Source organism: Pseudomyrmex gracilis, unplaced genomic scaffold (assembly GCF_002006095.1).
Source record: "Pseudomyrmex gracilis isolate BER0280 unplaced genomic scaffold, ASM200609v1 scaffold_29, whole genome shotgun sequence".
Taxonomy (NCBI): domain Eukaryota; kingdom Metazoa; phylum Arthropoda; class Insecta; order Hymenoptera; family Formicidae; genus Pseudomyrmex; species Pseudomyrmex gracilis.
In genome coordinates, this window is record NW_018020613.1 from 299,494 (window position 1) to 324,976 (window position 25,483).

Sequence of the window (25,483 nt, forward strand, 5' to 3'; positions counted from 1 at the left end):
ACCCACAGAAGGCAAGACATCGACATTTACACCGAGAGATCTTTGACGTGAACGCTCAAATTATGTATATAATCGATATGGCGATGCAGCACGCACGTACGCACGCTACATACACACACACAACAATACGAACAACAAAAAATCTGTACTAGCCTCCTTTGGTTTCCCACACAAAAACAGCCTATAAATAATAATAATAATATAATAATTTTTTTATCCAAACACACAGTAGATGATGAATATGTACGGGACAAAAAAACACACAGCCGAGGCTGTAAACACAAACAACATTGAGCAAATTTGCGAATTACATATATACATAGATGGTTCTTTGCATCGATGCATATTGATGGTCCGTGGCGTAGTTGCTTCTTAAGTGTGTTGCGATTACGAAGCATAAACATCTAGCAAACCTTTCCTCTTCCTAGTTAAGCGGTTGATTCTTGTACACTTCTCCGATATTATGTTGCTACACAATACATATATATATATATGTATATTATATATACATATATATTATATTATTGTACACAATGGAATATATCCAGTGGTTAACTATATACCTATCATGCATAAGTATATTACGAGAGACATAGATCTTTATTTTTTTGTTTATGATATATCTGTTTATTCTTCGTTTTCTCTTCCTCGTTTTATATATATATTATATATTATATACATATTTTTATATATATATCCTACGTATCTATATCTACGTTACATTATGCGAGATCAAAAAGTGTGTAGATGAGCCTCGTAATTGAGTAAATTTCTTTTTTTCCTACTGTTTTTTACCCGACCCCTACGAAAAGGGATGACAAAATCAAAAAAATTCGGTATAATTGCATATGTATGTATATACAAGGCAATGTCGATCGCGAGACTCATTCGCTAATCGTAGTTATTGATGATCGATTTACCCGTCCGTTATAAAAGCCGCTTTCGCCAGCCTCGAGTGGGCAGCTTCGTAGCGAACTGTCGTCAATGACCATGTCATAGCAGAACCGTTTAATGATCACGGAAAAAAAAAAAACTTTGAAGCGGTGTCACGTATAATATAATATATCGCTCTTGTATAACACACACACTCTCTCTCTTTCTCTTCGTGCAAAGTCAATCGGCAATCGGGGGCGAGTTTCATTGGGGTCAGGTGTGAGTGTGCTCCCTGCTCTCTCCCTTTCGATGTTCTTAGAGTAAGATCGATCTCTGTGTGGATCAACGCGAGTTCGAACGCGCGATTGATCTTACGAGCGACACCTCATGAGTGATCCAACTGGAACACGGCGTTGCCATTTGCATGCTAATATCATAAACACGAATCCGTTTGTTCGCTCGCATCGATCAAATATCCACACGACATTCGGAGGGGGTGTCCTAGGAGCGTAAGACTCGAAATATATTTAATCGTTGGCGTGCACACGATCGAGACCTATACTGATGAGATCGACAAAGAGATGCGAGTCTTAAGCCTCCCTCCCTTCCCCTGAATGTCCGTTCGAACTGGACGCAAGGCAAGTCGTCCAAAAACCTAAGCCGTACCTGAAACCAAGTGCGCTGACTCGCTGCACTGATCTCGGTGAGCCGCTGTCTCTCACATGCCGCTTCGATCAATATAATATCATATGATCATTAAAACGGCAGTTAACAGTTACCGTAACAGCGATGTTTAATAATGGTGCATCAGATCACCTATCGTGCGACACGTAGATAATTCGATCACTTTAAAACGAAAGCAAAATGTGTTTTCGATACTCGTAGAAAATCTAATTTTCGTCTTTCAAGCCGAGCAGCTGAGATCATGTGAGTATTTTATACGAACATCGTGGCAACGTCGCGTAAATTGCATGCGATGTGTTGCTGAAACGATGGTTGGACGTTTTTGAGGTGTGCGTTCGTGACCAAAGCCATGAAGATTACCGCGTTGCGAAACTTTTTTTTTTTATCGGATATTACAACGCGTTATGATGCAGTAACGTTTTCTTCATCTGACGAAGTGACAGTTGGACTCATTTGAAGTCCTCAGATTGTGTGCAACGCGCGCGGTCTTCATGATGGCTCTTGCAACGCGTTAAAATAGAAGAGAGTCTCCTTTTCTTTGCAGCCTGTCTGGATGTCCACGAGCTGACCGCTCGCAAATCCAGGCGCATTCCCAGGAGCTTAAATGTCCCACGCCAGGCTGCGACGGGTCTGGACATGTCACGGGAAATTACTCGTCGCACAGAAGTTTGTCCGGCTGTCCACGAGCGAACAAGCCAAAGAGTAAACCCCGAGATGGTCAAGATTCTGAGCCCTTGAGGTTAGTCAATCCGAGTACTTGTGATTATGCGCTTCTTCTAGTTTGATTACATTTTCTATTCGGGTGAAGTGAATACTAATCGAGCTGTAGTTTCGATATACTCATTCACGTTACTTCCAACCTCTTTCGATTTTCGATAGAAATTAACAAAACAACTACATACTTAAACCAAAAAAAAAAAAAATTAAATTTTATATATACACAGAAGAAAATCAATAAATAAAAATAATCAGTTTGTTTAAGTGAAAAAATTAAATGTTAAAGAGAGAATGGGATTCGAAAAGAGCCAAAGGCCCATCGTGAGCTTAGCTAGGATTTAGTTTCACGACGCGATTACATCTCGCAAGTTGTGCAATTTGAGGGTGCGGTAGTAATCGCGATCTCAATTTGCGTTTTCGTCGCGTTCGCACGTTGCACGTAGCAGCTAACGCAGGTATCTTCTCGACCGCATTGCACGTACCGAGAGGCTGTCGCGCGAGACCGAAAAGGGGAAATCCCGTTCCCTCGTAACCACATCCTAACTCCAGCCTGAGTTACACCGCGCAAAAGCGAAGACGCTGACTAATAACTGGCGGTTTCCGCTCGTTTCACGCTCGCTCTGTGCGGATGGATTATGTGGTGTTGGCATTTTGGACTACAGATGTCCAATTCCGGGTTGCGACGGGTCCGGCCATGCCACCGGCAAATTCTTGTCGCACCGCAGGTAAGAAGACTCATAGAAAATCTTCGGCTTGAATTTTGTATCAGAAAAATTCCACGTTATCTTTCTCATAAATAACAATTGAATTTTCCATTTGCGTGAATTATTTTGCTTTAAACATTTTTTTTTTATCCATCGCAAAATTGCATGTCGATCTTATCGAGCACAAAAAACATCTTAATTTATACGCAGTTTAAGTAGACGATTTACGATTGTATTCAATAAGATCCAATGACGAGTTTCTCTATTTGTTCGTAATCTTAATGTAAACTTATTGTTTTTTTTTTTTTACAGTGCATCTGGGTGTCCAATAGCGAATAGAAATAAGTTGCGAGTGTTGGAGTCGGGCGGTACAGTCGAGCAGCACAAGGCAGCCGTAGCCGCTGCGACGGCTATGAAGTTCGAGGGTGTCAATTGCCCCACGCCCGGGTGCGACGGGCTCGGCCACATTAACGGTTCCTTTCACAGTCATAGATCCCTGTCGGGCTGTCCGATAGCCAGCCACACCGTGAAGAAATCAAAACCGGAGGATAACATGAGCATGTACAGCAGAGGAATCACCGGTGAGGATCGAGTTACTTCTGATGACGCTTCCGGCTGTCCATACTTAACGATCGAAGAATAATAATTGCTCAGAAAACACACTGTGCGTGAGACCGTTAGCGAAAAAAAAACTTGGTTCAAATTTTCTTCTGAGATTGTCGCGTGCTCTCTCGCTCTTTACGCAAAAATCTCACCTCAAAAGCTGGCAAAATTAAAAACCGCAAGATGCGCGCTTTTTTTTTCGTTTTTATTCAATGCGCAGTAGAAAGTTAAAAAATATGTTATAGAATAGCGATAGAAAAAAAAAAAAAAGCAATTTCAGTTCACTATCCATTCTTTTTCTGTGCTTGCGCATCGTGCTCGTTCGTTCAACCGGATGAGATTTGTTTCAGAATTTACGTGCGAAATATAAACTCGATAATGTCACGCCGCTTTGCATACCGTAAAAGCAAGGTCTGTGTACGAGCGCGGTGCTAACTCATTACGGAATTACGTATCTCTTTCTTTGTAAACTTGTGCATATCTAACCTTGTACTTGATCCTATATATATGCTAATGCCATACTCTGCTCTTCACGCAATGATGTGCTGTCATACCAATGAGAAGAACCTCTTTTCCTACGTCCTTTTTTGTTTTTTTTTCTCGATCATTTAAAAAATTCGTTCTTCTTTCAACTGTGTATTTTTTTGTTTTTGTTAGATATTATTGTTTTCCCGTTTTTTTTTTTTTTTGAGATCTCTTTACTTTCTCAGTAAATAAAATGTTCCAGGTTCACGAAAGAATATCGCGACTGATTAGATACACGAAGGGATGTCAGGACATATACATATATATATATATATACATATATAGTTTGCAAAAGAGAAAAAAGCACCAGAATTGAATTACGACGGCGTTGATTTATGTCACGTTTTTTCCCCATCTTCCCTTCGATTCGGTCCCGCTCAGAAACCTCTCTTCCTTCGTTATGTACAAGACAGAAATTATAAAATCACAAGAAAAAAACAAGCATATGTCTTAATGATGGAAAATAATATATTCTGATTTATTCTGGGATCAGCTCCTTTCATGTTGAGCTTGGAGCACGGTTACTTTTGAAGGTAAGGGACTGACGTATTCGCCACTTGTTTCTTATGTGTTTTCGGTGTTACATACAGAATCCACACACCAGTATTTTTTCTTTTCGTGACAAAAAAAAATTATGATGTCCGAGTGTTGGCAACCATTTGTAAATTGTATCTTGTAGCACAATAAATTATAATCGTAAGCTTCTTTTTGTCCATCCACGCGCAACTTAAATGTCGCGTATCTCGACGCCAGCACTCGGTGTTTTTCTTTTCTCTTTTTTTTTCTTCTATCTGGTATGATGGCACCTCACGCTAACTTTCCTCAAAAAAAAAAAAAAAAAAAAAAAAAAAACACCCCGACATCTACCCCTTCGATCATATCATTCCTACGGCACTCCTGTCAGGTTCGTGCGTCTCTTACTCTAATTGTAAGTTGGAGCACACACGCTTTGATAATCGAACAAGTTTCAAAATGTTCATCTCTCGCTTTTCTGTCGAGATGCGTTTTATCATTTTGGCACGAACCGTACGCAGAAGAAACCGTATCGTATATCCTATTATCTCGAGATACTGCAGTGACTCGGGCCGAGCAAACTATCCATGCATATATACAGTCTTACTAAAACATTGCATATATAAATCTACAATTGTAATGTTGTTTTTTCGTGGCAAATTGCACACACACAAATCGCCCGAGTCGCTGCTGAAAAAAAAATCTCTCCTTAACGTAATTTAAATGCTCGCTACATTTCCATGTGTCACGCAAAAACTCGAGCAAAAATTCTGTTCGAATTTTTCAATCCGATGCTTTTTGATCATGATTATACAAATCAAAAAAACAAAAAAAAAAAAAACAGAAAAAAAGAAAACTGAAATAGCAGAGAACGCGCTCTCTTGCAGAACGTTAAAAATGCTTTTGTTTAACTACGCAGAAATTCGTACGAGTTTTCGTCGAACTTGGAAACTTGAATCGTACCCGATTTTAAATTTGTTTTAAAGATGTATCTACTCATTACGTGTGTCAATTGTTACGATTACGCTTGTGAGAATTAATGAAAAGATTGCTCGTTTATTTGCGGCGACACAAATCTTCCTGAAAACCGGGAAGTGTACGATTCGCGTTTCCGGTCGTTACGACAAGTAGTCTGTCGAACTAGACCGTGTTTTTCCTGTCTCTAGGATTGGAAGCCGGTGGTCCGGCTCACGGGGGTGCGGTGAGCACGGGTCAGGGTAACTCGAGCGGTAGCGGAACCGCCGGTGCCCAGAGCGAGGATCTCTATACACTGGAGGCCGAGATTACCGAACTCCAGAGAGAGAACGCCCGGGTTGAGTCGCAGGTTTTGCGCCTGCGCTCGGATATTACCGCCATGGAGAATCAGCTCAAGCAGGGAGACAAGGTCAGTGTTTGCTCAGTCGGTAGTATACCGTTTGTCGAATAAACAGATGGCAAAAATATAATTGACAATAAGCATCAAAAATATGTAAATTTTGTTTTTTTGTTTTTATATGTACGCGAGATAATTGTACAATTACTTTACATCTTTGTGTAATGTTGAAACTTATTTGTAAGTGTACGTATAATTGTTCTCTTCTATTAGTCATATGTTGGTATCAATTGGAGAGATTACCTGCGGTTTATTTCCTTATCAGTTGCGAATGTGTTGGGAGAACATTACTTTTTTTTTTAATAAACAACTTTGTGGGTGAAACCTGACAAAATTTGACGCGTTATTACTTTCTGTTTGCAGGAAACGTCATCGATAGCTCAACGCAACAATAATCTGACCGAATACTACCAGTCACTACGTGACAACATGATTACTCTGCTGGAGCAAGTGCGAATACCGAACGCCCCGGGCGGACCGCAAGAGAAAATAGGTCACGAGAACTTCGACAGTTATCTGACGAAGTTGCAGACTCTGTGCACCGCCGACGGCTACTGCGCCGACGAGAGCAACCGGCCGATCTACGAGACGGTGAAGACCGCGCTGCAGGACTTCACAGTTCTGCCGACACCCATCTGAGACCATCTTTAAAAATCGACCACACTTAGCTCGGAATCGCTCGGAGCCCGCGCGACCAAGCGATTCGACGCGTACGTGACGCGGATCGCGGTCGTATATCTACTCACGTTTCAACGACGACGAAACGTGATAATGACGTTCAGCCTTCGCGGGAGAACTGCGTTGATCATAATACGATGACTGAGCTTCGCGGATCGGCCTACGATTACGTTGACGCGTGATTCACCGAATAACGCCGGGCGGGAATCACACGGCCGTGCACGACCGTTCCCAGCTGACACAAATTTTGAATTTGCGTCACGTGACGTCAACCGGGTTTTCCGCTACTATTCCACGTTGGGACAACGACGTCAGTGAAAGTTGTCACGGCCGGTTGGTTGTACGGCAACCGACCGGCGCGTAGGTTGCTATAAGTGAGCATTATAACGGCATCTAAAACTGGATGAACGGCTCCGTGAGCATCCATCCAGGCTAAGCTTAACGGACTTATTACAGGGCCGGGCGTTGCTCATAAGCGATATCTTTTGTACATAATAAATCTGCATCAAGTATCACGATCGACGGACGGTCCGCCGCTAACACGGGACAACCGTGTGTGTAAATATACGTACAATGAAGAAAAAGAAGAAATTCATTTATAATCTGATTTGACAGATTGGTGGTGTCAGACTGTTCTGTCGTGTAAAAAAAAAAACAAAAAAAATAATTGATTTCACTTTATATCGGATTCTCGCCGTAAATTTACTGCTGTAATAACTGTTATTATCGTTATTTAAAGCGATCAGCGCGCGAATCTACGAGAACCGATATGTGTGTCTACCAAATGACGCTTCTGCTGAACCAAAACAAGCTACTTACAAATCAATTATCGGCTAAACTAGTCGTCAAGCTAGTCACATTATTATTATTATTATGATTATTATTATTATTACTATACTACTATACTATAACTACTAATCCTATCATTACTACACTGTAACTGTTACACAACCAGCCAGATCGTTTTTAGCGACTAATTCAAATCGTCATTATCGGTACCACTACTCTTACTACTGTCGATATAAAATATAAACAAAAAAAAAAGTCACGAGTATACCGAAACATATTTATATAATAGTAAACTGAGTCTATACGAGAGAGAGAAAGAGAGAGAGAGAAAGAAGAAATGTGCGAGAGAGACATGTTGTCCATATGATGTACATAGTGTGTCACACAGAGATATACAATTATTATTATTAAAAAAAAAGAAAAGAATCGCTGAGATGATAATGCTGCGAGTTTGGTGGAATGACGAGACGCTCGTGAAATTCGCGCGTGGCCTCTTCATCACAGTTATCGCTAAACGCGCGACGTATTGTCATATTTATTATGGCTGAGGCAAACAAAATTTAGAGTTTTAATCGAGTCTCCATCATTTCGTCAAAGACACACACACACACACACACATACATACAGAGAAGACTTTGAGCTTTGTAATCCTCCAGGAAGTGATTCAGTCGGAGGATATTTGTTCTTATGTGTAATAATAATAATTTTCAGAATGCCGTCACCGCATTCCTTTTTTGATATATCTTTGCTGTGTACTTTATCGCACGTTGTAAAACGCGTGTATATCACTTCGGTTGTTATTGTTTCGTCAATCTGTTTATGTTCTGTTATATCTATTGCGTTTGTTTTTTTGGGATCGCGGAGGAACGCGGAAGGGGAAGAAGCTACGTGACTTGTAAATATTGAAAGTTTTAGACTTCGAGTCGTCGATTCGTGGTTTTAAAAAAACTGCGTCGTTTAGAATGTAGTTATCGTTCGGGCATGTCAAGAATGTTTTTGTTCTCGTTAATTATTGCTGCTCTTACATACAAATCGATCGACACACAAGTGCAAAAAAAAAAATATTGTTAGCACTTCGATGCTAACAAATTAAACATAATACGAAAACAAGACGTCTTGAATATAAAATAATTTTGAAATAAGTGTGCAAAATAACCCATCTCTCTCTTTTTTTCTGTTAAAGCATTTGTTTTATCAGGAAAATCGCTGATTTGTTGTGTATATTTATGATAACTAACATCGTTCATTGTATACACTACTGGGAAAGATGCTAATGATACAGTGTATAAATTATACACGATGCGCTTGGTGTTAGTATTCATTGTGCAAAACATTGTTGCTATGCGCAGAGTAATAATGTCAAGATCATTAAAATAGCAAAATATGTGGTTTGAATAATCAAAGAGAAAAAAAGAGAGAGAAAGAGTGTGTGACTATTGATGGTAAACTGCTTACGTTATTTTATAAATTATATTGAGTTTTTGCCACAACTATGATATGCGGTATATAGGTGATGTATATATACAAAAAAAAAAGGGAAGCAATTACGAAGAAATTAATTGTTTGCCTGACGAGAGATGAGAGAAGAGAATGCGCAGACGTAATTATACTTTAACCAACCCGTGTAGTGAGAGTAATAACAAATTAAAAGATAGCGATAGTCGACCGACATTTACGAATAATCTCGGCGTTATAATTATTCTTGTCACTATCATTATCATTATAATTACGGTTATCATTGTCACTATCAAGTCAAGTAATTCTTTTACTTCACGACTTAGCGTAATTGACGAATGAAAAAATAAGGAACGAATGGGAATGGAGGAAAAATAAGTAATCAATAATTGATGGGTCAATAAAAAATTTGGCTTTTCCTACGTCCTGTTCCGTTATAACAGTACAACTATTACGTGTACTCTGCAATATTGTTTATTGATATTATCATTACCGTCTCACTTTGCTAGTCACGATGTGTATAAAAAATTATTGTTAATTATATATTATTACATTGCCACATTATTTTTTCCTCTTAGCATTATGTTGTTTTATTATTATTATTATTATTATTATTATTATTATTATTGCTATCAATTTATTGTCATAATTACCGTTATGTTTTTGTCATTACTGCGATTATGATTGTTACCGTTAATAAAAATTAAAAAAAAATATACAAGTATATATATTATAAGTTCAATAAACATGCTTTAAGTAAGTATAAATGTTACTCCGATTGAATAAAGGGTATTTATCGATGAATACTGAATCCGTTTCTTTCTTATCACGCATGTGAAAATGTATTACCTACTTGATATTCATGTTTTATAACGTATATTACATTTAATATATTACGTGTAATATATATGTAATATACATAAATTATATACATAATAAAATGAAACGACACATTTAACTAAATAATATAAATCTGTCTCTATGAGAGGGGAGGTTTTAAAGAGATTTTAAAAACACACACATATATAACAAGAGAAAGCAAAAAGACGCGACGTAAGATTTACGTAGAAAAATGTATAATGTATATTTTGCACTTTTGTTATAAAAAAAGTCTTATTGTACAAACATCGCAATTGCGTTCATCATCAGTGTTGCTCTTCTCATATATATAATACAAATATTTATATGATGTTTATAATAATACATATCACACAATATAAAATGGACGTGCGAATAATTTTCGCATGAGTGTGTGCCGTGCACGCGTGTGCGTATTGAAAAGAGATATGCAACGAGATAATATGTAATAACGGAACATTATTATTTTTCGATAAAATACGCGCAGCTCTCTCATTACGCGCTTCGTTAAGTTTTTGTTATTTTTTGTCATTGCGAATTTTTTTTAAAGCGCTCATTACATTTTTTCTCAATGTATCCGAGAATAAAAATATCCGTTGGAATATTTTCAATCTTGTATAAATGTAGATTTAATAATGAGTAATTAAGTGAGTTTTTGTGTTAAAAAATAATAATGATCAAATTTCCAAGTATAATGAATGTTAATGAGAAATAAGACGTATACACAAATGTATATACTTTGCATTTTAACATCTCTTCCACGCTTGTCCACGTCACTTTTCAAATTAACAATTCCGATAAACTAAAACTATACGTATAGAAAGTTCGTCTTTGCTCTTTGTCAACTGAACCTTGCTATTTCTGCAGATCAGCTCGGTTGATCAATCAGGCGCGATTCAAACGGCACACGAATCATTAAATTAAATGAACGGCTGGTAGTAGTAAACTGAACAAAACATCCGACTGTCAAAAGTCGTTGCTGCATTCTCTTGGTTGCACAACGGTCGAGCAATAAACGCGGTCGACCGTAAACGATATTGGTTCGTTACAGCATTTTTATCGAGACAACTCGTGGATATCGTTGGAAATAAAACTACAGAAAACGAAGGTGGTTTTTGTTTCGCGATTGTGTGCGCGCGCTATCACGCTATTTTATTATTATAGAAATAATTCGATAATAAAATTTCCGATTGATGTTGAATACGTAAATTCAAATGAGATACTAGTTGACCTTCGAAATCTCTTTTCTGTTTCTCTCTGTCATAGCGCAGAAACATTTACACGGTTATAAAAGAGATTAATTAACCGTTCTGAGATTGATAAATAACACGCACGAGAGATACTACGCATTTTTTTTTGTTTTTTTGTTTTTTTTTGTTTTTTTGATTTTTATAATTGCAAAAATATCGTGAGCGAACTCTAAATGAATGATTTAATTCCTCTGACAAGATTATACATTTTGTACAGCTGCGCATACATGTTCGAACGACGACGGCAAACAACGGCAATTGTCATATTGTTTGCAGTTTGCGACGCGATCGTTCTTTGCGACTGACGGCAATATATCAATCCTCCAACACGTTGCGCGTGCAAATCTCATATTCATCCCGGATTCATTGGTCTCTCCCTCCCCGATGTCAAAGTCTCACCTGAAATAGAAGAAAAAACGACCGATTCGAAATACTCGCTTCTTTATTTGTGAATTCGAAAACGTTTGAGAACGATGAAAATTGATGCGAGATTCTTGTACACACGTGAATATTTTAGAATAATTAACTTCATTTATATCTTGAAGAAAAGCAAATTCGAATGGAAAAGTTTATGTTCCAAGTAATGAAACGCAACACTTGTACAATTCATTAATCAATAATCTCACCTTGCGTACGGCGGTGGTGGCGTGAGCGTAGGAGAAACGATGCTGATGGTTGTGGGAATAATTTGTCCTGAGGATAACGATGGTGTGCTACCATTCAACCTAACTAATTGACTAGGATTTAGCTTGATGGCATCATCGTAACTTGGTGGTGCGTCTGTCACCGCTTCATAATCCGGCGGCTTTTGTCTCGACACGCCTGACGGCTCATCGATGGAGATCACGTGTATCGGATCATCGATCTTTAAAACAATGAAATTGAAGTAAAGTTACGTTGGACTTTCGTTCATTCTCTCGCTATTTCGCACGTGGATTTGTGAGAATTTTGTATTTAAGAAACCAAATTATACTCCAAAATACTATTGATATCAACTAGACAACTAAAGATCAAAATCTTTTTTTGTTTGTTTATTAGACGCAAGTCAAAATCACTGAAAATTTGATTGTTCACGTTCACTTTTTTAATTCGGAAGATTTATTTAAAAACTGCACCAGGAAGGAAGAAAAAGAACTTGGGAGTTTTTACAATTACGCAACTTAGCTGTAATTGTTTTTGTGATGAAAAATCCTGCCGTTTTTTTTTAAATTCAATTTAAATTTGCTACAATACATTGCGTTTGCAAGAATATGTATCACACAGCTAATCACATCACGAAGATATATATCCCTTCGTCGCGGCGTGTCTATTTAAAGTTATTCGGATCGACGTGTCGACCCCGCGCGCGATTCCCGTAGATATTCCACATGCCGTATTATAAGGATATTCACCCGGAAGTTGCACATCGCGCTATATTCGTCGTAGGTCGTCTATAGATATCTCTATCTACGTCCAGTTTTCTCGGTATTCTTTCGGAAAAACATTGTGGTCGGGCTTGAATGTAAGTCGCGAAAGAAAGGGCGCGCGCAAAATACATATAGGGTGACGCACGAGAGAGAGAAAAAAAGTTACACATGTGAAAATGCGCGCGTCGTCCGTACACGCGGTCGAGAGACGAGAATAAACGTGGTTATTTGCGGCGATAAAGAAAAGCTTCGCTGGAAAATTGCATAATAAGCTTAAGTGGAAGTGCGAGGTGAACGACTGTAATCTCGAGGTTGTTCGATTGTGTGCGCAAAATTATTTTTCTATTTTCTCGACAAAAATACGCCTCTCGTTGAGCGCGATTTATGAATATTCGCGACGACACCCCAAGCTCGCGCGCCGCTGTTCGATCGGACGTATCAGATATGAAAGAAACTTTCGCCGCCACACCATATGTCGTCTGTTATCATGAATAAATATGTTACGAGTCCCTTGACGGTTGGACTTGTTTAAAAAAATTGGACACGTGTTCATATACATATCTTTCGCGCTTTCTTCCTTCACATTGAGGAGCGGCCTCACCAATAAGTTGTTACTTAAAAGGTTGTAATGCGTCAAGAGGAAAATCAATTCAACATTGATTCAAATGGTTTTCGCAGAATCGGTGATGACGTTTGCGTTTCTTGACACGGAATACACTCTATTTCATAAGAATAAACGAGATTACGTAATGACGCGAGATGGATGGGCGGCGATGATACAAAGTTATGAATAAACGCGCGGGTTTTTTCTTTACAAATATACACACACAAGCGGGAAGTAAACTTCAATACAAACATACGGTAGTGAGAATGTCGCGATGAGAATGTGCTATGGGTGAAAACTGCTTCGTGTATTTATTTCTTTTGTTCGAAGGTTGAAAACCTGTCATCACACAACTATAAGCAAGTATGTTTCAAGGATAAATGACAAAGCTACAACATATAGCTTTAGGGGGATATATGCTTCCTCTTCTTCCCTCCCACCGGGTGAATATCCTTTATAGCAGCAATCGACGTTAGAGACTATTCTAGAGAGAGAAGAAAAGAAAAAGAGAGAGAAGCTTCTTTTGCACGTCAATGTGCGTTATATCACTTTATCTTACATAGTGTAACAAAGCATAAATAACGAAGAGATAAACATTCGAAAATAGACCGAACGTTTATTTTGTGTGAAAAATATTTACCGACAATTTCTTTATGACGAGGAAACCGTTTTACAAATAAAACTTGTGGTACACACAAGAACGATAAAGCATCATGTGAATTACCGTCGACATATTGTAAACTTTATATTATAAGCAATCACGTTTGCATTAATGGATTGGCAACAGAAAAAAAACAATGTGTCACATGCTGAAAGTACGTGACACACATTTTTCTAATAATAGTAATGTTGATCATATAATAAGGACGTGGCGGTATATAATCGTGTTATTTCCGTAACTCGAGATCCGAAAAAAGAAAACGTAAAAGAAACGTGATATAATCATGACTTTGCGCCATTTTTGATGACGCGAGTGTCAGTCTTGCGTTGAGATTTGTTCTTAAATAATTTTTTAACAATGTTCATAAATATCAGGCTTATACTTTGCCTGTAATAAAACTCGAAGCAAACGCAAGGCGCTGTTTATCAAATAAAAGATGATTTATGAACATTACGATACATTATCTGATGTGTATACAAATTTTCTCTCTCTGTCTCTCATTCTCTTCGTATCTCTCCTTCTGTTTTTTCGTTAGCTTCGTTCGAAGGGAAAAAAGTACGAGCTCTAGATCGTAGGATATATTATTAACTTTTTTCTTTTTCTGCCTACTCCGTCTCTAGTAATTGCGGCTTACTGCTAGGCTAGAGGATATCTATAGATAATACGCGTTCTTTGTGGTCTATAAGGAGGTTGACCCGAATCGATCTAAAACCGTTTTAATCCCCAGAGTCCTAAACGTCACGCTGCGTCGATCAGAATCATTTCGGACTGATACAAAAAAAAGCTGTGAGATCAATATCTATCATGATTTTCAATACTCGTCAGTGTTTGAAGAAAAAAGTTTTCTAAATTTATTTTTTGTAAAATAAATACAATAGGCCAACAGAAGACCAGATATTTGCGTCTCTCTTAGTTTCAATTTTGATTAAATTCTTCCGGCGCGATTTTATTTTTGTTGTTAAAAATTAGCTAACTTGTTATTTTATTTTCAATGATTTTCGCACAAGTAAAATTTCAAATAAAAACAAAAAAACATTTGTTCTACGTTTGATTCAAGTTAAGCGTCAAAGTCTGTTTCCGGCAGACAAATAAATTGCTATCTAGACTGAATATGTTGACAGTTCGGAAATTACCTGCGCTGTGATCGGATGATTCGCATGTTGCGTGTGCGTGCTCGTTCTAGTTGGCGGTGCGTGTAGCCAACAACACATCGCGGCGCAAATGAGCAAAGCTCCGGCGACTATGCAAGCGACACCGACATAACGCACTGGTTCAACGTAATTCTCGGCTAGACCCAACCAGTTTATGAGAGCCCCGACGCATAGCAGGACCATTCCGTACCTATACGGACGCTGCGATCTTCTGGACTCTTCCAAAGACATTGCTGAAACACACGCTCAAATTCAAAATATCGATAGGTGTTTGTTTTTAATCAATCGATTTTTCTTTAATAAAAAAATATCAATATTTTAACGACGTAAAGTTTACTTAACAAAAGTGTTTTTGTTATAAATTTTATAATACGACACAGAGTCTGTCTTATCCGGCTGTATCAACACGTTCCAATTTGCCGTTTGGCATATCGACACGTGTACAATAAAGCAGTAAAAGTACATTCAAGTGAGAACGTCTATAAGTAGGATTGTACAAATGACAGACGCCGACACATAATTGCATTTGAAACTATTGTGGAATCAATATATTATTCACAAACTCTATTCATTAGCGGAACTTGGCGGTTTTATAATTCATTATTTCACAGCAGTTATAAATATCTTTTGATTATCTGCAAAGTAGGCTACATGGAAACGATTAACGTGCAGATAAGTCCTGTCAACATTGGTGCAAGTCGATCGATATTTGTCACATAGCATTTCAAGAAAATACTTTCAGTTATTAAAACATGTCGGTTTACACCGTTGAATCCAATTTATGATTATTTCTTCAAAATAATAAAAGAAACACGAGTATATTATTACATATCGTAACTATTGCGCGCTAATTGTTTCTCAACGCTGCACATAGTGCGATTAGAATAATGTTACACAACACACTTTTCAACACGTTCAAACGCAAGAAATTACTTGTTATTTCCTAGTTTAATTTCTTCATTATTCTAAAAATAAAAGTTCCATAAATAAAAATCTTTAAAAAAAAAAAAAACTGAATTCTCTTCAAAGAACTAAATTCTCAATTAACGTAACGTTATATCGTAATTATAGTTTACCAGTCTCATCCATGTCGGCTATCGAAAGATAACTACGTGTTAATATCACAAGAGCGTCTCTCTTAATTAACGAATTTTGTTTGACTAACGTATCGCGCTGTGAGGTACCCAATATAAAGCAATAAATGTATGTATATATATGTGTACGTGTGTGTGCACACTAATGAAGAAAAAAGATAATTCTAGAAAGCATCTACAATCGTTCTTGTGCAATCCCGTTTGCCCAGTGCGCCGGCATCGAAATCGTAAAGATAAAGTGTCTTATTTTTGAAACGTTATCATTGCGCGATCAAACGCCGAGTAGGTATATAAACACGTGACGACGAGATACTCTGCAAAATCATGTCGTTCCGTACAAACGTATGTTGTGCGCAATGAAGAGAGAGAGAAAGAAATACATCATCAATCCACTGACTCCGCGTGTGCACGTACACATAAACCAACGCAACGACGCGGCCGCGAAATTAATTCCAATTTACATACGTACGCGAAGTGACATCCAAGGACGTGACTTGTATTACGATCCTCCTCAAGAGGTCTATATTACACCCAATAAAGTGCAACATATTAAGTATTGCTGTTCGTCTCCGCGGTAATTACCGAACGATAACGTAATGAGCCGATAACAAATTTCTACATTGTCGTAAAATACGCGCCGAGTGCTCGCTTTGTTCAAAAGTCCAAGTTTCGTGCGATATATGTAGCTACAGTTCGGCAAAACGAATCGAAGATGACGCTCTTTTACAAATTGAATAACACGAGCCATGATACCAGATGATACGTTAAGCCTCATTTTGCACCAATTATCTCGTATGTTAATTAGGAGTAACACCGGAGAAACTAAGTCGTGCTAATCGTGCTCAATGGAGCCTTAATTTCAGTAACTTAACGTGGGATCTAATGCTTTACACGTGCCAAAACTACATTGACTAACAGCTCAAATATGCTCGGACGTATTTAAATGAATCATCATTGTTAGGTTTTTGAAACATCATTGTGACATGGGACAATAAATTTGTGATCGACTCAAAGAACTACACGTAGTATATTGAGTAAAACATACTAGAGAATCTAGAGACCGTCTATGAGTCGTAAAAATAAGGTAGAGTGTTAAAAAAACAATTTTTCATCCTGACGTAGCCGAAACTAATCGATACAAAACCTGACCTGACCCGATCCCAAAAATTCGTTCGAACACCTACCGAGACTTTGTGTATGTCCTTTTTTAAAGAATACAAGAAAAAAAAAAAAAAAAATTCCACGTATAGTCAGAACTAGTACGCGCACTTTCCGGCCTTTGGTGGGATCGATCCACCTATGTTTCGTGCATTTTACATTTTATCGAACGGTTGCGGTTAGACGGTGTGTGCGTGACGCGATCCCTCCTATATATTTACATGTGCGTGCATCGCGTCTCTCGCACACTCATGCAAGTCTCCCCGTGAACCGATCAGAAAACTACGACTCTTGCGTCAATAACTCGCACCGACAACTGACACCAGTATACAACTGTTACATGGTTACCCGTCTCTCACACACGACTTAACCTTAACCCGGTTTCGCACCTCGCACATGTCGAATACGGTAGAAGTAGATAAGTAAACGGTCGACTTTACGCTTTGCAAAGCTGTCGCGCAAAAAAGACGGACCGAACGTTTTACGAAAATGAAAAGCTTGTTTGTTGCCGTTGTCGCTATACCACCCGACAGGTTTATAATTGATCCAAGACGCGAGTTATATATACGTGTGGTTTTTTTTCCTTTTCCCTCTCCCCATTGAAAACAATTGCTTGAAAATGATTAAACAAGTCAAAGAGAAAAATTTTATATATTTTTATACGACACTGTATGTTTTCAAAATTATTAAAAAAAACACAGCGTACTGTACGATAAATTTTTAATAGAAATTTTCTCAATTATTTAACGCATTGATTTGATTACGTATTGATTTGATTTTATAATTTTTAAGAGATTCATGTACATAGTTAAGAATAATTTCAGCAATTGAATGTATTTATACATTCTATAAATGTATTTAGCATATACAACATGAAATACGTGTTGTTTAAATAATTCAAATTTGAAATGTTAAAAAGTGCAAAAATTTCTTCGATGGCACACTCGCGTCAACGTGTTGAGATATCGCGTTTTTATCGCGCACGTTTTTTCCACATTTAATATCAGACAAAATCTAATCGACTGCAAAATTTGACGGAAAAAACGTGCACTTCATGATAAATTGCGTTACAAATATGATTTATCGTGTCATTTATCATAAGAGATTCAACATTATTTATTTAACATTACCATATTTTTATATTAACTATATATGTATGTAGCAAATGTAACATATGGTTAAAACGTTTTTTATTTTTCCAAGACATTTCCTAAACAAAGATTACAAACACACTACACGTAAATATAAAAACAAACAAAATAATAAGACAAATAATATTTTAACAACTAAAAACTTCAAACAGATTTAGTAGTAGAAAAATTAAACATTATCTGAATAAACAAAAAAATGTATAACGCAAATGTAATATTGAAATATGATGTATAGCAGCAACGCTAAGTTAAAGTAAATATGTTATTTGACCTTTCCAGTTGATAAAAAAAAAAACATTTTTTATACATATCTTAAACCGATATGCGCAAAAAGCGACAGTTCAGCTTATATACCTGCGCATATACCGGCAAAAAACATACATATGTATGTAACAGTGTGATAAAGAGATCGCATCATGTTTCTAGTTTCTACAAGCATACACATCTTTTAAATTCGCACATCTGTGTGTCACGCCGTTTTTATGTCGTAATACGATCTGCTTAAGTGTTGCTTATTTCACACACCGAATTGAGGATATACCCTATCATCAGACATGTGTATCGATAAATATTTCCACGTGATCGCTCAATTAGCAAGTCGAACAACTCGAGTTGCATGTCGACCGTTACGCAAAGATAAAAAGAATAATATCTGTAATTTTAAATTGGTAAAAGCAAATCAAATATTTTCTCAACAAATGTAATTATTTTGTATTTATTATCAAACGAAACGTTGTTTTCAAGCGATGAATCTTTTTGTAAAGATTACATAGAAAAAAAAAGCAGCGCAATAAAACCTGCTCCGAGCAAAACTTATCGCTCATTCAAGTTCTCTGAATATAAAAGATATGATTAAAATTTGATGACTATGTACGATACAACACTAGCTGCAAGAGAAGCAACAAAAAAAAAAAAAAAACTTCTGGTAGAATAACGGTAGATTTTGCAATATCATTTATCTCTTGTAGCATATCACATTTATCTGTAGTATTATTTTATACTAAAAAAAGACTTGCTTATGTTGGTTTAGGAAAGTAACTTTAGGCACGCGTGAATAATGCGCATTGAAAGTGAGAAACGCGGTTTATTCATCGTCGTCAGGGTCATTACAAAGAGATCGCTTCTTACCTGAACTATTCTCTGCGATGACGAAACAGACTGTGTTCGACGATCGAGATTTAAAAAAAACGCGCTAATTTAACTGACTGAGTCTTTGATTTTCTGTCGACGGGTTCTCGTTCCTCTTCTGTGCATCGGTAACAAGGAAGCCGTGACAGAGCTGCCCCGATGATGCACCAAGAGAACGCAACTCTCACGAAGAAGACTCAGCGCAAACTGACGCGAGCGTCGTACTCGCGGTCTTTCTAACCCACGCAGCCCACGTTGCCACTTACACCACCGGAGTCAAGCGCAGGTATCGCTGATTGTACGTATGTATACGTATGACTTGAAATGTTGAACACAGTATCTATTTCTCTCTCTTGTGTTAAAAAAATAAATTTTTACATACATATTGTTTAAATTTGTTTTTAACATCTCAACGTAAATTTTATAATATTGAGATACAAAAGTAATCTTTTTTTTAGTAGACAACCACTATTAAAAATATAGACATGCGTTTATTACGTGTGTGTATTTATAATCGATGAATATTTCATTATTGGAAAAAAATTATTTCGTAGTAGACACGTTCATTTTATATATTTCCTGTATAGAATAAATAATATTTAAAAACTCCGATATTGATTTATCGTCTGATTCACGTAAAAACACATTAAGGAAAAACCAAAATGCGGAAAATGTTCGGAATATTGATTGCTTTGTTGTTTAATAGCAGTGTAATGAATCGAAATGCAATTTGATAATGATTCACACTATCTTTTCAAGCAACTCAGTTACTTATAGATTATATCGCGATTGCAATGATACCATTATCGCGCTTGCGTCAAAACGAGTCTTTTGAAAGACAAGATTTCTATTCGTTATATATTATAATAAATATTTAATATTCTTATACCTGGCATAACTTGTCTTAGTCTTTATATCAGACTATACTACGTTATTACCGTCGATGACTCATCGATATACATAATACGTACAGAAGCCGTAAAATTTTGCATTTCAATACGAATTGTCCGTTGTGTGTCGCATAAAAAATATACAAAACGTAAAAAGTTCGTTTTATTCGCACAACTCATCATTCAATATTGAGCTTTTGTATTCACATATACATATTGGAAATATATAGAATTTATTTTTTTTTGATATACGATAAACTGTTAAAAAATTAACAATAGTTTCTAAGTAAGATATTAGTGACTTTTTCTTCTTGTAATAAGTACAAGTTATAAAAGAAGCGTGTATGTATAAGTTATACTTATTACATAAATCTTATACTTATATGTACATATATACATAGTGTGTTGCATAGAATCTTAAATTTTAGAGCGAATCTACAAATCTCTCTGAAAAAAATCTTCTTAGGCTGTTAGTGCGATCGGTTTTTCAAATATTCTGCTTTTCTTGTATTCTTTATCGTCTTGTACCCATGAATCCGTTGGCACATCCGGCAATGGTACATCTTCCGGTATATCCGGAGCTTTCTCGCTGATTTCCGCTTCTATCAACTTGTCCAATTCAGCTTCGAGCTCACTTTCGTCGATGGCATCTTCCGATGTGAAGGTCGATGACAGCACTTCGTCTATTTCTCTTTGTTTGTCAATACCTTCTCTTGTCTCATCCATGACCTTTTCAATTTCATCAATAGACAACAAAGCGTGTAGCTGCTTTAATGCGCTATTACCGACTTTTAAGCCATCAACAACTTGAGTCTCAATTTGAGCAAATTCCAAATCGTGTATCATACGCTCGAGATTCTCCAGCTGGCCATCCGCACGTGAAAGAACTTGTTCTTGATGTTTTTTCTTGCGTAATAAAAGTAACGCGCGGCTGTAACAAATATGTAACGGAATGATGAAACAAATTATGCTTTAAAAAAACAAAAAACAGATATTGAAAAGAAGAATGTAATATAACTGTTTTTCTGTCAAATCCAAAATATACTTACTCTTTCTTTCCATTTTTCAGAAGCTCCTTCGCAAGCGATCGTTCTTTCCCTAAAGTTTGCTCGATCTTTCTTTGGTATTGTTTAATTTTATCTCTCGTTTGTTTCACTTGCTGCACGAACAAAGAATCGAGTAATTAACAACGCATCCTGAATATGTTGACAACGTATAACAACACTTTCGGAACTTAATATACAACATCTGCTGATGTTACATCGCAAATTACGTAGTTGACAATAATGTAAATCCAGCGCAATTAAAGATAAGACCATGTTTCAGCAGGTTTTAAGACGAGATGATGAGGTTAACACATTTTACTCACCAAGATTGCTTTGTCCTGTTCGGTAACGCGACTCGGTTGCTTTTTCTTCGAGAAGAAAATTCCCATTTTGATTTGTTCTTATCACGAAACGCGAGCTGCAAGCTCGAATGTTCGTTCAAGTTGACTCGCGAGTCACGTCACGCGTTTGACAGTTGCTAACGCATATAACCTCTCTCTGCGTGGCCGCGGACGGCGGCCATATTGGCGATTGTTCGAGAGCGATTCGAGAGCGATTCGAGAGTGATTTTGCGATTCTCGAATCGCGCGCTTCCGTGTACGCCATGTCAGTTTGCCGCGGTTTACAGTCGCGTTACGCAGATTTTATCGTCTTTTGTAAGTGGTAAAAAATACGGTGTGTGCGGATCTGTGATCGAAAATCGATGGCTACAACAAATGCGGTCGACTACTCCGTGCGATCTTCTGCAATGTGAGTCAATTTGTCTTGTAAAATGCAATCTAATTTAACATTTCCCGATTGATTTCGAACTTCTACTTGCAATTCACGAGTACACAAAACGCGTATGTTTACACACGTTTATCTCACCACTCTGAAAGGAAGATGTTAAGAAAATAATTAAAATTAGAAAGACGTATATATATATATATATATATATATATATACACATATAAAACACAATTAATTTGAAGTGAGAACACAATGTCCATTATGTATATATTTTTTATTCCCACATACACACGGCACGTTGTGAACCTTTCCTTAAATAGTAATAATATTATTGTATAATAATCATAATCATAAAAAAATCATAATATCGTCGTCATCATTATCATCACCATCATCATCATCATTATCATTATCATTATCATCATCATTATCCCCATCCTCATCACATCGTCAGCATCATTATCGTTTATCATCGTTAATCATCGTCATTTTTAATCAATCATTACTCTCGTCGCAATATTAATAGTTTCAATATAATCATAAGTAAACAATAATAAACATAATAATGTGTGATTTTATGAGTTATATTTATATATATTTATGTATATATATATTTATAATAAATCATATCGCAATAATAATTGTATCATATAATATATATTTATATGTACAGAGGGGTATAATATTTTTTTTTGTTATTCTTTATTAGTTTAGTATTTATAATCGCAATATTATATTTATTTTTGTTTGTATACATACACAATTAATTAGATTATCAGCCCCCGCGCTCTCGTGCCTCGTGGCGGATAATATTTTCTCACTTTCTATCTTTTTTTTTTGTTCCTATCTCTCACTTCTTCTTCCGTTTGAATAATATCCCGGGACCGAGTATTACTCTCTAAATCGCACGAGTTTCACGCAACCGACCGATCCCCGTTTTTCTTTTTATTTTAAGACCTCCGTTTAAGAAAAAGTAATCGCCGAGAGAGATTCGAAGTTCCTCAATTGTAATCGGGCAAATCGATCGATTCGCTGTCTCGAACGTAAACTCGGCGCTCCGTGATCGCGTTTTGTTTTTTTTTTTTTTTTATCTTACAAAACATCCATTATAGTCTTGGCCGCTTTTGGACAGAGAATCGATTCTCTCTTCGCGATTCTAACTTTCGCCCCCCCGAATCTTATTCGAGTGATTGAACAGGTATGTGTATCGATTTCTTGTAGCAATCGGGATCGCGATTTATAACATTCGAACGAAGAGAGGAGAGCTCGATTCTCTTCCCAGCAGCGAGCTTGTTCATAAATATTCTGTACAACGTTATAATTATTATATTATAAATCATCAATATATCTTATATAGTCTTATCGTTATGTTCATTATTATCGGTAGTGTAAAATTGAAACTTTTTTTTTTTACGTACTTACGTAGATTAGATTCTGCTCACACACCCGCTCGCTGCAGGCAGCCTATCGTTATATGTATATATATATTTATTTATATATATATATATATATATATATATATATCATTTTTTGTTCTTTTTCTTTTAAGTCGATACATACTCGTATAATTTAGTATATCGCTATATGTACTGTAATCGTTTACGATTAGTAAGAATATGTAAAATTGGTATTTTATCTTATCCCTTGGCTTTGCTCGTTTATAAATTCAATAAATCTCGTTTAAGCATCCACATAATCATTTTTTTTTTAATATACATGGAATTAAAAGAGACTTAGTTAATATTGCTTGTTATATATTGCGAGTTTCCTCATTGCAAGTAATGCCATGCCGTCGAGCTTCTTCCTTTTTTTCTCTTTGTGTGTATATATGTGTTTTGCCGTTGCTTCCCTTTACCGCTCTATTGCGATCCTCTTTCGCTGCGAATCACAGAAAATATTTCCAAAAAAGTTTGGTTTTCCTCGTTCGCCGCGTCACCGATGTGAATAGCGTGTGAATCGCGTTAACAAACTCAATATACAAATGCAAGCGTTTTGTAGAATTTACGCGTTTACAGTTTGACGCTGACAAAAAAATTAAAATCACTCATCTCGTTAATTGTAGTAATCAGATTTACATGGTTAACGCGTCGGAAACGTCTGGAGTCAATATAATAATACGAGATCTCTTAATTTATATCAGTTGGCGTGTTGTTTCATAAAATATTAATACATCACAACGTGTGCTTACAAATAATTCAACGCTTAATAATAATATAATTGCGTTAGTATACCACATTTTGTGTAGAACTGCTTTCTGAAAAAACTTCGGTACAAACAATATACCACTTACATCATTGCACGTAAATATAACGAAAAGAGTATATGTATATACATATAACACTCGTAAATATACAATCTTTTTGAAACAACAATAATATGTATACACAATTTCAGAAAAGCAAAGAATCAAAAACAAATCTCTCTCTCTTTTTCACATTATATTAACAAACAGTGTAATTTTTAATTTTCTGTAAGCAATAATCTTATTGTCATTTAATGTGTTAAGAGAATAAAAACGGAAAAAAACATTTCTCTCGAACAGCTTGCAATGATTAAATTACTGTTTTCGCGTTACACGGATTCGTTTGATATGTAAATTCCAACATATAATCAACTTTTTCTTTATGTTTTCGAGCAAAATAAGCGTGCGAATTGAACGATGTCCAAAAAGTATCAAGCGACATCGTGCCGAATTATCAACGAGGAAACTGTGAGGAAATTAACGATCGTACAAAGATATTCATATCCCTTTGGTTCAGATGGACAATCTCTTATCGTAACGTACGGCTATCGAGATACGAAATATACGAAAGATCATTTTAGTAGTTCTAAAAATATCGTGTGTGTGTGTGTGTGTGTTATACAATTAATTTACATTATAATTTACATAAATGTAAATACAAATTTTCCGAATGAAGAGCGCATATTCTAAAATATAGACAATCGGTTCAAATTGCATTGAATTTGCGAATTGAATTTGCAATCTTGCAACAAAGCGGTTTAATATCTTACATAACAAATATACACATATATGTATATATAAAACGAAAACTATCTATCGGAGATACGATAAAATATGGCTGGCCCAAAGAACTGATTGATAAAACGATTCTTCACTCTCGTATTATATATATATATATATATACGTATATATATATATATACATATATATATATATATACGATAACGCTCGGCAAGTAACGAATCTCTTATGAAGAAATCGATATATCAAGAGGATCGAGAGACATATCTATAGGTTTCTCTATGATGAGTCGTAAACGGAAGAAACATTTTCGAAGAATCCGTTTTGTCGAACTGTTTCTACATCGCGCTATCACCGCGAGATTACAGACTTGTAAGAGAGAATCACATGGCGTAAATAATGACAGTAAAGACAGGGTGTTTGTTTGTTTGTTTTTTTTTTTTTTTTTTTTTTTTATCTTA

General features: G+C 36.4%; 3 protein-coding genes across 8 annotated transcripts in view; 1 reads left to right on the forward strand and 2 right to left on the reverse strand.

The window, feature by feature from the left end:
• Positions 1-8,572, forward strand: part of LOC109852460 (mucin-19-like) — a 223,944-nt gene extending 215,372 nt beyond the window's left edge. For 4 of the 5 annotated variants that reach the window (XM_020423639.1, XM_020423642.1, XM_020423643.1 and 1 more), the window contains 5 exons: positions 2,102-2,296; positions 2,937-2,999; positions 3,291-3,559; positions 5,786-6,003; positions 6,355-8,572. In XM_020423639.1, coding sequence (XP_020279228.1) covers positions 2,102-2,296; positions 2,937-2,999; positions 3,291-3,559; positions 5,786-6,003; positions 6,355-6,630 — 1,021 coding nt within the window. In that variant the 3' untranslated portion in view covers positions 6,631-8,572. The remainder of the gene's footprint in view (positions 1-2,101; positions 2,297-2,936; positions 3,000-3,290; positions 3,560-5,785; positions 6,004-6,354) is intronic. The other variant, XM_020423640.1, reaches the window with a different exon arrangement.
• A 2,442-nt stretch (positions 8,573-11,014) lies between these two features.
• LOC109852461 lies at positions 11,015-19,593 on the reverse strand. 2 transcript variants are annotated; one of them, XM_020423646.1, is made up of 4 exons: positions 19,375-19,593; positions 14,826-15,076; positions 11,648-11,886; positions 11,015-11,420 (listed from the first exon to the last, which is right to left on the reverse strand). In XM_020423646.1, the coding sequence occupies exons 2-4, from the start codon at positions 15,072-15,074 to the stop codon at positions 11,417-11,419; spliced, it is 492 nt and encodes a 163-aa protein (XP_020279235.1). In that variant the 5' UTR covers positions 15,075-15,076; positions 19,375-19,593; the 3' UTR covers positions 11,015-11,416. The 2 variants fall into 2 exon arrangements, with proteins under 2 accessions (XP_020279235.1, XP_020279234.1); XM_020423645.1 differs by lacking the exon at positions 19,375-19,593 and adding an exon at positions 15,920-17,687.
• An 821-nt stretch (positions 19,594-20,414) lies between these two features.
• Positions 20,415-21,823, reverse strand: LOC109852422 (charged multivesicular body protein 6). Its single transcript, XM_020423569.1, has 3 exons — positions 21,634-21,823; positions 21,314-21,423; positions 20,415-21,195 (listed from the first exon to the last, which is right to left on the reverse strand). The coding sequence occupies exons 1-3, from the start codon at positions 21,697-21,699 to the stop codon at positions 20,727-20,729; spliced, it is 645 nt and encodes a 214-aa protein (XP_020279158.1). The 5' UTR covers positions 21,700-21,823; the 3' UTR covers positions 20,415-20,726.
• Positions 21,824-25,483: the final 3,660 nt, after the last annotated feature.